This window comes from Macrobrachium rosenbergii, chromosome 53 (genome assembly GCF_040412425.1).
Source record: "Macrobrachium rosenbergii isolate ZJJX-2024 chromosome 53, ASM4041242v1, whole genome shotgun sequence".
Lineage (NCBI taxonomy): Eukaryota > Metazoa > Arthropoda > Malacostraca > Decapoda > Palaemonidae > Macrobrachium > Macrobrachium rosenbergii.
Window position 1 is genome coordinate 52,657,235 of NC_089793.1, and position 12,631 is coordinate 52,669,865.

The 12,631-nt window shown below is 38.5% G+C and overlaps 2 protein-coding genes across 3 annotated transcripts in view; one reads left to right on the forward strand and one right to left on the reverse strand.

Moving 5' to 3' along the window:
- Nucleotides 1–12,631, forward strand: part of LOC136834158 (uncharacterized) — a 224,857-nt gene that overhangs the window by 153,888 nt on the left and 58,338 nt on the right. The gene's annotated exons all lie outside the window — the stretch shown is intronic.
- The window catches only part of LOC136834466 (carboxypeptidase B-like), a 126,081-nt gene that overhangs the window by 106,714 nt on the left and 6,736 nt on the right, over nucleotides 1–12,631 (reverse strand). For both annotated transcript variants that reach the window (XM_067097071.1, XM_067097070.1), the window contains exons 2-3: nucleotides 5,425–5,523; nucleotides 2,281–2,405 (exon numbers count right to left, since the gene is read on the reverse strand). In XM_067097071.1, the coding sequence (XP_066953172.1) occupies nucleotides 2,281–2,405; nucleotides 5,425–5,523 (224 nt within the window). The remainder of the gene's footprint in view (nucleotides 1–2,280; nucleotides 2,406–5,424; nucleotides 5,524–12,631) is intronic.

Below are 12,631 nucleotides of genomic sequence, written 5' to 3' on the forward strand. Positions count from 1 at the left end.
TTTGTTTACATTTCACCTTAGTTTTATTTTCATATTTTTATGTTTGTGTTTTTAATTTTTCGTTATTTTACGTCTCACCCTTTTAGTTTGTATTTACTTGTTCATTTTATATATTTCGTTAGTATTTTTGCTGAAGATTTATTATGACAATTCATTTTATCGTAATTTTATTGATTCTCATCCTTGTCGGTTTTTTCAGCCTGATGATGAGGTTTTATACCTCGAAAGCTCGTACAATAAAGAATGTTCTTCCTGGTCTTGGCAATAATATATATATATATATATATATATATATATATATATATATATATATATATATATATATATATATATATATATATATATATATGTAAACCTTTTCCTGTTACAGGACGTGGCTCAAAGGAAGAACAAAACTATGGTGGATGCTACAATAATGATTTAACAGCTGATCTGTGGATGAAAACGCTATATAAATTTTCAGTAACTTTAGCCACTTCATAAATTTACACAGAAAGCTCATTAGTAGCAAACTGAATCCCCCACGAAAAATTGCACACTTCCTCTTTATATTATATACTTTCATGATTCCTAAACAGTGAGTCTGTTTATTACTAAGCAAAACTAATATAACTTGAATTTTTTTTCATTACTTTTAACAAATTTCATAAAAATTTCCAACGTAATAGACGGAGATCTATCTGATTCACAAAGCATAATTCTTTAAATATAAAAGGTTCAAAATTTAGCATATTTTTTTTATGCTAACACAAAATAAAAATCTAAATATGTTTTGCAAACTATAGGTTTTTACGATTTCTCTATATTTTTCCCAGAGTCCACACGAAAACTTCTAACCAAGTAAATTTTACAAATGTAACGCCATTTGTACAGAAGAAAATGGGATTCGATTTGCTTTAAATGAAGGAGCAAAAGTTAAAAGTCTCAGAACGATGCTTCTGAACCAGAATCATGTACACAGTGTCCTTTACCTCGGGCATAAGCATTGAATCTATTATGTAACAAAACTCCACAATTATATGAATAAATTGTATTCAAGTGCAAAAGATCAAACAAAGGCGGCGTTCCTCCTCAGTGTTGAACATAAACAGTGAAGAGGAATCAAAAGTCTTTGTTGTATCTTTTGCATATTAATACAATTTATTCATATAATTGTGGATTTTACTATATAACAGTTTATCACGATATTGTGAGTTTCTTAGCAATCAAGTCGCTATCCCAGTAAATCAAGATTTCCCCTCCAAGAGTGGGACTCTCAGAGCGCTGGCATAAACTGTTCTCACTTTCTTCATATGAAATTCACTTCCCTTAATTAGGTGCACCCGCAGTCACATTTTCACTCATTCCTCTTCAGCCGAAACTTCTTCCTTTTGCTTCAGTCAAATAATGAAACGATGTATTTCTGGCCACTCACTTTCTCACTGTCACAACAACCGTGTTCTGCCATGTACTCTGTGCTGACACATAATCTAACAAGGTCTCCTACCCTTGCTTCTCAATACATTTTATTACGAGTACTTCAGAGTGTCAGGAGATGGAACATGGCTTCAAAATAACCATTGTGGTTTACTCATGTCTTCTGACTGCTTTTCCACTTGAAGAGTAAAAAGTTTTATTTTCTTTTCTGCCTTACAAAGGCTGATATTGTAGCGAAGAAATCATAATTTCGTCATGAATCCAGCTGCTTTTGAGAAAGATCCATAAAAAACAAAATCCAGAATCTATGAAAATACTAGTTAAGTGGAAATGAAAGGAGTATAACATTCGGGGAACAAGACACGAATGGGATTGCTGACTAAACCACAGAGCAGTGCTGAAGTTTCTAGCGTTGTTTCCTATCAAAGGATTTCCAAAGAAATCCAGTGTTGATGTTATCCCACTGACAGAAATTCTGCGCCACAAATGAAATACACGGGATACTATTTAATATGAAAACCTCAGCTTAGGAACACCTACCAGCATTCTGTCACACTCATCGTCGCAATGATTTATATAAAATGTTAAAAGACCCAACACAGTCTTCGTTTTTACTTAAAACGATTGAGATAGGGGCAAGATTGTGCAATTTTTATGTTACAGTTAACTTTAAGGTTTGATTGGAGCACTGAGATTTGGTTCAGTAACTATAAAGCACAAAGCAGCTCTGCTTTCAACAACCTGATCCGTAAACTTCAAAACAGTTCCTCCTAATTCACAACTCTGGAGCACTGTCCCGGACAATTTCCAAGACAGACACCAAGACACAAGTTTGTCTGTCATTGATTATGAAAGTTTCCTCACCTTTGGCCTTTGATGCAGACAGGACCACCAAGTATCCCTCCGCATCCATATCCTCAAGTTTACTCAGGGTGGGAGGATAAGCGTTTCCACTCACATTCTCAAGATGAACACCCAAGATTTTCCACCTGCAAAACGTACAGTGTTTTACCTTTTCAGTTTATAATAATAAACAAGTAAAAAATGCGCCAAAGTTTCTTCTTTTTCTGTGCATCGTATAACCAGGGCCACCGAAAATAGATCTATCTTTCGGTGGCGTCGGTATAATACTGTATGAGCCGCGGCCCATGAAACTTTAACCATGGGCCGGTGGTGGCCTATCCTATATCGTTGCCAGAAGCACGATTATGGCTAACTTAAATCTTAAATAAAATGAAAACTACTGAGGCAAGTGGGCTGCAATTTGATATTTGGTATGTTTGATGATTGGAGGGTGGATGATCAACATACTAATTTGCAGCCCTCTAGCCTCAGTAGTTTTTAAGATCTGAGGGCGGTCAGAATAAAGTGTGGACAGAAAAAGTACTGACAGAATAAAGTGCGGACAGAAAAAGTGCTGACAGAATAAAGTGCGGACAGAAAAAGTGCTGACAGAATAAAGTGCGGACAGAAAAAGTACTGACAGAATAAAGTGCGGACAGAAAGTGCTGACAGAATAAAGTTTTCTTTTCAGAAAAAGTGCTGAAAATAAAGTGCGAACAGAAAAAGTGCTGACAGAATAAAGTGCAGACAGAAAAAGCACAGAATAAACAACAGAAAAAGTTATAGAAAACATGCAACAGAAAAAGTGCTGACAGAAAAGTGCTGAAGAATAAAGTGAGGACAGGCAAAGAAAACTAAAAAGAAACAATAAACAAGAAATTATAAAAACATGCAGAGTCCAGAAGGGAAGCGTTTGGAAAGGAACAGAAGAACTGAGACGAATAAGGAAGGGAATTTAAAAAGAAAGGAAGAAGGAAAAGTCCAGGCACAGAATCTGGTATAAATGAGAAGACGACGAAGAGGGAACAGAAAAAGCAAAATCGAGAAAGACTGAAGATTCTGAAGGCGTCACTAAATGAACTTACAGATAATACGTTTTTGCAACAGTCAGGACCCTACAGATTCATACACCCCTTCTTTCTAAACCTGTCGAATGTAGAACTGAATAGAGAATTTAGGCCAAAGGCCAAGCACTGGGACCTATGAGATCATTTAGCGCTGAAACGGAAACTGACAGTAAAATGTTTGAAAGGCGTAACAGGAGGAAAACCTCAAAGCAGTTGCACTATGAATCGATGTTAGGAGAGGGTAGAAAGTAAGATGGCAGAAAGAGAATATGAAAGGAGGTAGAGTAAAAGGAACGAAAGGGGTTGCAGCTATGGGCCAAAGGGACGCTGCAAAGAACCTTAAGTAATGCCTACAGTGCACTGCATGAGGTGCACTGACGGCACTAGCCCCCTACGGGGAAATCTCAACCTATCGTCCAGTCAAGATGAATTTTCGTCCCTCCACCTCTTTGTACACTAAATATTATATAAATTTATTGCTTTGATTATCTTTATCAAGGCAAATATATCATACACTAGTTTTCTTCATAATGAACTCATATTGACATGCTGCCAGTTGTACCATACAGCCAATATTTGAAACACCAGTGATATATTTGTGTCCAAAAGGGACGCTCACAGCAACACACACGTGTTCTAGGAACTCCAACATCAAATTACAGACTAAAATAAATGATGGAAGGAAAAACAAGTAGTTTTCTTGATAAGGACGCTTGTATATGAATGATTCTCGTTTGCAGCACAATAAAAATAACCACGAGTGTGTAATGATATATGAATGATGTAAATATAAGAGAGGGAAAAAGAAATGAGAGGAGAACCAGTGATAGAGAGAGAAAGAAAGAGAGAGAGAGAGAGAGAGAGAGAGAGAGAGAGAGAGAGACTGGAATAAAACGAAAAGAGAAGAGAGAGGGAATAGCAAAACAGGAAGTGTTATGACTGTGTCGTGTTTACATAGCAAAACACGGGTGCCAGTAATCTAACCTCAATCGTAACAAGGATATTTACTCGCCTCACCTGTGAAGCTTACCTGTTCAATCCCGCCGGAAATCAAGACTCCAGTGACGTAAAAAGAACCTTTCTCATAGGAGGGGTCAATCCAACTAAGCCACCCAAAAAGGACATCGTTAGATAAGCCACCAGCCAAATAGACTTCTACCAAGGGGCTGGACAGGAGCTATTGCCCGCCTATCATATGATGGGCATTCCATTTTGAAAAACCTTCAAAAGGGAAGGAAGAGAAGCAGAGAATAGAGAAGAACAGAGAGAAGCAGAAGAAGATCCTAAGAGCCTTAGTGGAGTGAGGACGATTGCCTCACCAGTTGTGGGTTGAGAAAAAGGAAGGCTCTCACTGACTCATACTTAGATTTGCTCAATTGTAAATAATATGTATATTTTAATTAGTGTGTCAATGAAGTTAGAAAGTTGCACTGTGTCTTTCTAAAGCCTCCTGGGCCTTAAACGCTACTATAACAACTATAACAACGACAAATCACCTATAAAAGAAAATAATAAACCTCTTTGCATGGGCAATGAATAAAATAAATTATAACAAGTTGAAGGTGGTACAAGAAATCATCACATAAAACGGTGATAATAACATATATATATACATTATATATATATATATATACACACACACACACACACACACACATATATATACATATATATATATATATATATATATATATATATATATATATATATATATATATATATATATATATATATATATATATATATATATATATATATATATATATATATATATATATATATATATATATATATATATATATATATATCCACATCCACTTCAAATGACTACACAAAAGGCTCATCAGTAGAGCATCGAACCCCTGCTTACGTTGTGCCATCCTCCTATATCTTGCATGCCCTCTGAAGCTTCCTAATTATCAGGGCCTACCATTCCCAAATCACTTTAATCCATCTATTCAACCCTTTCCATGTCTCTTTCTTCTCCTCCCTCCTAACACTTCGGAAGTACTGACTCTTTCCATCGACCTACATATCCAGAATAATATAAAATTAGCAAAACTGTGATGAAACGCCCAACTGGCAGCTTGATACAAACCCTTCATAATCCACGAATGCTCCCTCAGAACCACCAAGGAAGAGCATCGCAGGCATCAGGAGAAGCGCGACTGGATATGCTCTGCCTGGAGGACCCATCCTGAAATCAGTGAAATCATTAATACGGGTTTCATTGAAGAAGACGTTTTCTAGAAGCCATACTTAAACTATTCCTCTACTTTTAGAAACATGTGCAAGATGTTAACTGAATTAAATTGAATGTAGAGTTTAGGCCAAAGGCCAAGCACTGGGGACTATGTGGTCGTTCAGCGCTGGAAAGGAAACTGAGAGTAGGTAAGTCTGATAGGTGCAATAGGAGGAAAACCCCGCATTTGGACTATGAAACATTTGTTAAGAAAGGGTTGATAGCGAGTTGGAAGAAAGATAATATGAATGGAGGAACAGTAAAAGGCATGAAAGGGGGTTGCCGCTAAGGGCCAAAGGGATGCTGCAAGGAACCTTTAGTAATGCCTACAGTACACCACATGAGATGCATTGATGGCGCTACCCTCTTACGGGGGGAAGATGTTAGCCTGAGATCCGAAATCTATCCATTCAACTAGGACCAAGTGACAGAAGGAACTTCCGTGTTGTACAGGAAGAGGCAGAGAAGGCGGTGCCCATCACACACTTACACAGGTGTATATAGGTAAAATCACTTCCACTTCAATGTGTTCACGTTTGGCCACCTGTCCTGACAGGACAGTTGTGCAGTGATGTCAGATCAGATTTCGCAAGAGAACACTTGAGTGCCATGCTGTGTCGGATTTACAAGGAGGTTTCAAAATGAATTTAGTCCTATGAGTGCATTACACCAAGAAGTCGAGAGTAAATCGGCAATTTTCTACTTATTTTAGTAACAAATTAAAGAAATTATTCACGCAAAATAAATTACACTCCCGTAGATTAGAATATCAGGAATATTAATAAATGCACATTATTCTGTAACACAAGGGCGCATTTTCCAGCAGGAGGGAGTCACTGGAGCACCTGTGAAACACGTGTGAGTAGTGAAGCAGTGATATATTGTTGTAATTTTAAATCTGGGGTCTTGCTAGATAAATGGCGTGTACTAGGATGATACACAACTTACCTTAATTACCACGAAAACCTGGACTCCGACCTTGAGGTCAGCTAAAATTACAAACAACAAAATACAACTGAAGGCCTGCTTCAAGAGGGGAGCGATTAGATAAACTATGGGTTCTAACTTAATTCATTATAGGTACAAAAGAAAATATCAAAAGAATGGTAGCCTAATTATGGGGCAATGAGGCGAGAGCAAATGACGGGGAATTTCCTGGAGAGAATACAAATGGGTTGCCCGCTTCAAAAGATATTGATAACAAAGTAGTGACTGCTACACACCTAAGATGATTCGCAGATCCACAGCCGAATACTCCTAACCTTCAATCAGAACACTTACGGTTACTCAACCAAAACTAGCACTGTAATGAAGAAATAGAGGAATTGCATAGAAGATGCCTAGACTGAACTCTATACCAGTGACTCGTACATCATATGCTTACGTTACACCTCTCATAAATGCTTTGCAAGTCAAACACCACAAAATATAAGAAGCAACACAGGTCTCACTGTAGGTATATCACACTATGAAAAAAAAAGAAATTCGTTGTAGGCAAATAGGGTACGTAGCTGACAAAAAACCTTAAATCCTGGTGCTTAACCTTTTCTAGGAGCTGAAGTTCCCTTCTTATGAGGGCCAGTGAGAGGGAGGGGTAGTGACTTAGCTCACAACAAATGTTACTTTGGATACTACCAGCCACTTGTTGGATATAGGCAGTTTAATGGAGCAAGGGATGGACCTCCATTCTCTGGGGCCGCCAGTACAGTTCTAAGGCGAGCGTATCTCTCCAAGGCCCTTTATAACTTCGGGAATTACGTTTTTCTCCTTCTAGGTGGCATTTGGATTGTCCTGCCACATGGGAATGCAGGCAAAAGGCTGAACTTTCAAGATGGCAGGAAGCACATGTTCAACTCACCAGCTGACCTGCAATGATTACTCTGATCGGGTCCGCATCTGGAATTAAGGAATTCCAGCAGCATTTGGACAAGAAAGAGATTAAAGTGGTTTTCCCCCAAGATAGTTAATTTAAGTATACCTTAGTTTAACCAGACCACTGAGCTGATTAACAGCTCTCCTAGACTTATTTTACGTGGCTAAGAACCAATTGGTTACCTAGCAACAGGACCTACAGCTTATTGTGGAATCCAAACCACATTATACCGAGAAATTAATTTCTATCACCAGAAATAAATTCATCTAATTCTCGCAGACTCGAACTCAGGCCTAGCGGAGTGCTAGCCGAGAACTCTAACGACTCGTCCAACGAGGAACTCCACCAAGGCAGTGATGAGAGAGAGGCTGTAGAGGCCTATTTGCCTACAATGAATCATACTCAATCGAATGAATTAATTGCTTAGTCCTTTTTCTTTTCACTCATTGCATGGAAGATGGCATATGATAGGATATTCTTAACATATATAATATAATATATATATATATATATATATATATATATATATATATATATATATATATATATATATATATATATATTATACATATATATGTAAGAGCCCCCGACGCTGTCTCTTCCAAACACGTGTGTGTTCGTGTGTTCGTCGATCGTCATCATCGGAGTCGACAGGACAAAACAGGAGCGTCTCGTTTTCTTTCTCTACAGGAACGCGATTTCAACCATACAATATTTCCGTCTGTTTCTCCTAAGCAATGTTGTCTTAATGTATGTACAATCACCACTACTTGCATTGCCATGCAAGCATTCTAATCATGTACTCATAATGTTCCAACGAATCTTCTGTATCAAACTGTGCGTATGTTTCTGTTTGTGAAGACGCCAAAGGTCTCTCCATTTCACATTTATTATGCTATTGCATTGTATCCATTAATCTGTCTTGAATCTCATGCAATTGGCCACATGTAGAATTTCCTGGCCTTTCCACTGATGTATGTTTCATCACCGTATGTTAATCATGTCTCTTGATGTCGCCATCTGTTTGTCTGCCGACAAACACAGATGTCTGAACCTTTTATCTGTTTTACCTGTCCGTGTGTGGACGCTACATTACCGCTCGCACGCGTCAATAACGTCTTCGAAGATTCTGTACATTTATTTCACCTTCACATCAAAAAATGACTTACGGGCTGCTCCATGAGCAAGAGCCCGTGCTGGCATAAGGCCAGCTTAATAAAAAAATAAAAAAAATGTACATTTATCTCAGTAAGGAACAACCAATAAACCAGTTAACACCCAGCCAGTATGTCGCTCATACCCCAGTCCTTACATATTTATATATATATACATATTATATATATATATATATATATATATATATATATATATATATATATATATATATATATATATATATGTATATATATATATATATATATATATATATATATATATATATATATATATATATATATATATATATATATATATATATATATGTATATATATATATATATATGTATATGTGTGTGTATGTGTGTACATATACAAATGATGGAGGTCTCGATACTAGTTCTACTGACGTGGGCGTAGGCCTCGCCCAGGGGAAAGCAACAGTACCAAACCGGTGAACAGATCCCACTAAGATTTTTGATTAGCATGGTATCTAAGGTGTTCAAAAATCGTTGATGGACTTTTGGGTCACTTTTCTAAATAGCATTTTGGCGACCATCTTTAAAGATGGGTGCCGTTGTTTTACTGAAACGGCTACGTTCACAAAATCTCCCATAATATATTCCTGTGTTAGCCTGTCGAGCTGAAAATGGGCTCACAACATTCCTCTTTAAATTCTGAATCTTTTGATATGTAATTTATTGGGTTCCACATGTTTGCACTTTAGAAAAATTCAAAACAATCAATAAAAAACACATTTTTACGCATTTTGTTTGGAATTTTTTTAATGTTTCCAAGTTGGTCCCTTATTATGACTAATGTTCGCTGGCTGTCATTCTCATTTGGTCAGGACATCATCATTGCTGTTACAATCAGTGCTGTTACAAATGCATGGGTCCTTACTCCAAAGCATATTCTCCTACCCTGAGCTATAAAAACTTTGACTGGCAATGTTGAATTCATTAAGACATTGAATCGTCTTGGACACGGGTGTTCAAACACAAAACTACTGGAGACAGATACTGCCCTATACATGGAAAAGATGCAAAATGAAGGTGAAAACCAACAACCTCTTCCATCTTGGACACATCCACACATCCCAACTGTACTTGCCTTTGATGATATTGACAGACAGGAGAAAACACTCAGTGGAGCAGGCACATCCCATCATGTCAATGGGATTATTGTCCAACCTCAAACACAGACATGTGCACGGAGACAAATTCGGTTGTTGACAGAAAGGAGAAAAGGAAAACATTAGATACACCTGAGCAGCTCCTCTCAGTGTACATCTCTACCAAAAGGTAGAGCCCTCCACCATTAAGTATATCAAATCTACTACTTGAAGGTGTAATGGAAATGGCAAGGCAGAGAAACCTCCTGTGGTTGTTAGCACGTCTCCATGATACTGCAAACCAAACGGTAAGCTCTTGGACTGGCATCGGTATCAAAACCAGAGACAATGTAATGGTCAAGCCAGATAAAGTGGGATACTTACCTACTGTCAATGCACTGGCAACAGATTGTCAACTGTGCAAGAAATTCTCTCCCAGTCAGTCTGCATTCAACAGACTTGGTCTGGACAAGATTGCCGTAGTTGCAGATCAGGCTCTTTACGCAAAAGCAACCGAGGTTTAATGGAATCAACGCCAGAGATTTGAGAGTATCCTGTTGATGATGGGGAAATTTTCATATTATCTGCAACATGCCATTGATAATAGGGAAATGGTTTCGAGATGCTGGACTTAGAGACCTGGCAGTGAAATCTGGTGTGATAACTATAGGGTCAATTGACAGTGTACTAGAGGGTAAGCAGTATAACAGAAGTGTCCGCTCCATAAATTGACATATGAGGCTCATATGTGGTTCACGTGGAAGGGTTTCATTAAATTACTGGAAGGCAGTTGCACTTCAGAATTGACACATTTAGATGAAACACTACAGGTTGTGATGCTGATGCATGACGACACCTATGCTGCCTCCCTAGAACCTTGTCTGGCTAATGAATCTTGCCAGAGGGAGGGTCCTGAATTTGTTAAGAGGTTACTTAGACAGTCTGTGGTATAAAAGGGGGAACCTCTCTTCTTTTTGGATGATGTATGTTGACATTGTGGAGATACTACTCAGGTTAATAAGAGAAGATCGAGAAGGAGACTGGAACTTGCATTTAGCAAGCATAAAGGAAATGATTCCTTGGTGTTTTGCCATGGAGAAAACAAACTGCACCCACTACCTCCCAGTCTATTTTGCAGAAATGTCTCAACTCAAAGAGAAGCGCCTCAGAGGTGGATTTTCAGTTGAGACTGGGTCATCAAACCCATTTGGCAAGATTGCAGTAGACCAGGCACTGGAGGAAACTATCAACAATGACACTCAGACACCAGGGGAACCAAAGGATTCAGCTTACAAGAAAGTGTGCTCATGCATTACTATGTGATGGCTGAACACAGAGCTGAAGTGATGAAGCAACTTAGAGACTTGGTATCTGCATGCAGTCAATCAGGGCTTGGGTCACACTGACCTTCAGTCATCACGAGTCAAGAGAGATGAAAGTGACGTGATGTCCATTGTAGACATGCTGGAAAACAAGTGGACAAATCCCATTTCCAGTCAACCTTCTGATTTAGTTAGTCTGTCTAATGGTACAGCAGCAACACCAGTAATAAGCAAGGATCTCCTAAGTGCTTATGAAAAGGGGAAGAGGCTTTCAAGACATTTATGGAAAAGTTAGATGCAGGGTCTGGGTTCTATGATCCTATCAAGAAGCTGAATCTACAAACATTTAGTTCTTTGCAGAAAAGTGCTTATGGACAAATGCTCTTGTTTGCTTAAAACAGGAAGTTGGATATGAAAGATGTTCTTGAGTATCCTCTAGGACCAAAACCATGGGCATTGGCAAATGCAGATGGAACACTGAAAAAAAACTGGAAAGTTGGCATTAGGGAAGAGGGTTGAGAAAGATGTGGCAAACGTTGAATTACCAACTGGACCAAGGGCAACAATAGTTGATACCATGGCAATTGTGCAAGCATTTAATGGCGAGAACCTAACCTTTAAGGAACTGTCTGATACAATTCTAAAGAAAGTACTAAGTGATGGTCAAGGGAGTGATTGCATTGATGTAGTGTTTGACATCTACAGGCAGCAATCAATTAAGATTGCTGAGCAGACGAAACGTGACTTACAAGATGGCATAATGTTCAGTGAGATGAAGCCAGGACATCGTATCAAGAACTGGAAGAGAATGTTGGCTAGCACAGAAAGCAAATCTAAGTTCACCATGTTCCTTGCAGAAAACTGGAAAGAAGAGTGCAAAAGGGAGAAATTTGGTCATGTGACATTGATGGTAACTGAGGTTATCAAAAGATGATATCACAGAGATTGTTGAGTTGAGATCAACACAGGAGGAAGTTGACACTAGGATGATGATCCATGCAAGACATGCAGCCACCAGTAACCAGAAAGTTGTAGTGATCTCTGAAGACACAGATGTCCTTGTCATCCTTCTCTCCCTCCATTCACAGATTCCAGCCAGGGTATTGCTGAGAAGAGGGAAAAGGAATGCAGTGAGACTGATAGACATACATAGACTAAGGGTCATAATTGGAAAAGGTGTTTGCACTGCCTTGATTGGTGTTCATGCCTATACTGAATGTGACTCAGTCAGCTCCTCTTCTGGACATGGCAAAATCAAAGCCCTCAATCTGATTAACAAGAACAATGAATACAGGAAACTGTTCACAGTATTTGGTCAAGAATGGCAAGTCACAGAAAATGTTTTTTCAGACCATTCAGGCATCCACTTGCAGCATGTATTGTACCAACACAAGCATCAAGCTCGTGAACGAACTCAGATGTGAAATGTTTTGTGCTAAAAATGGTGACATATCATCTGGACAGCTCCCACCATGCAGTGATGAACTGAGGCAACATACAAATCGTGCTAATCACCAAGCAGCCATTTGGCGAAGGAGTCTTGAGCATTCACAAAGAGCTGAAACTCAAACTCCATTTCCCTGAGCACTTCGGTCACCT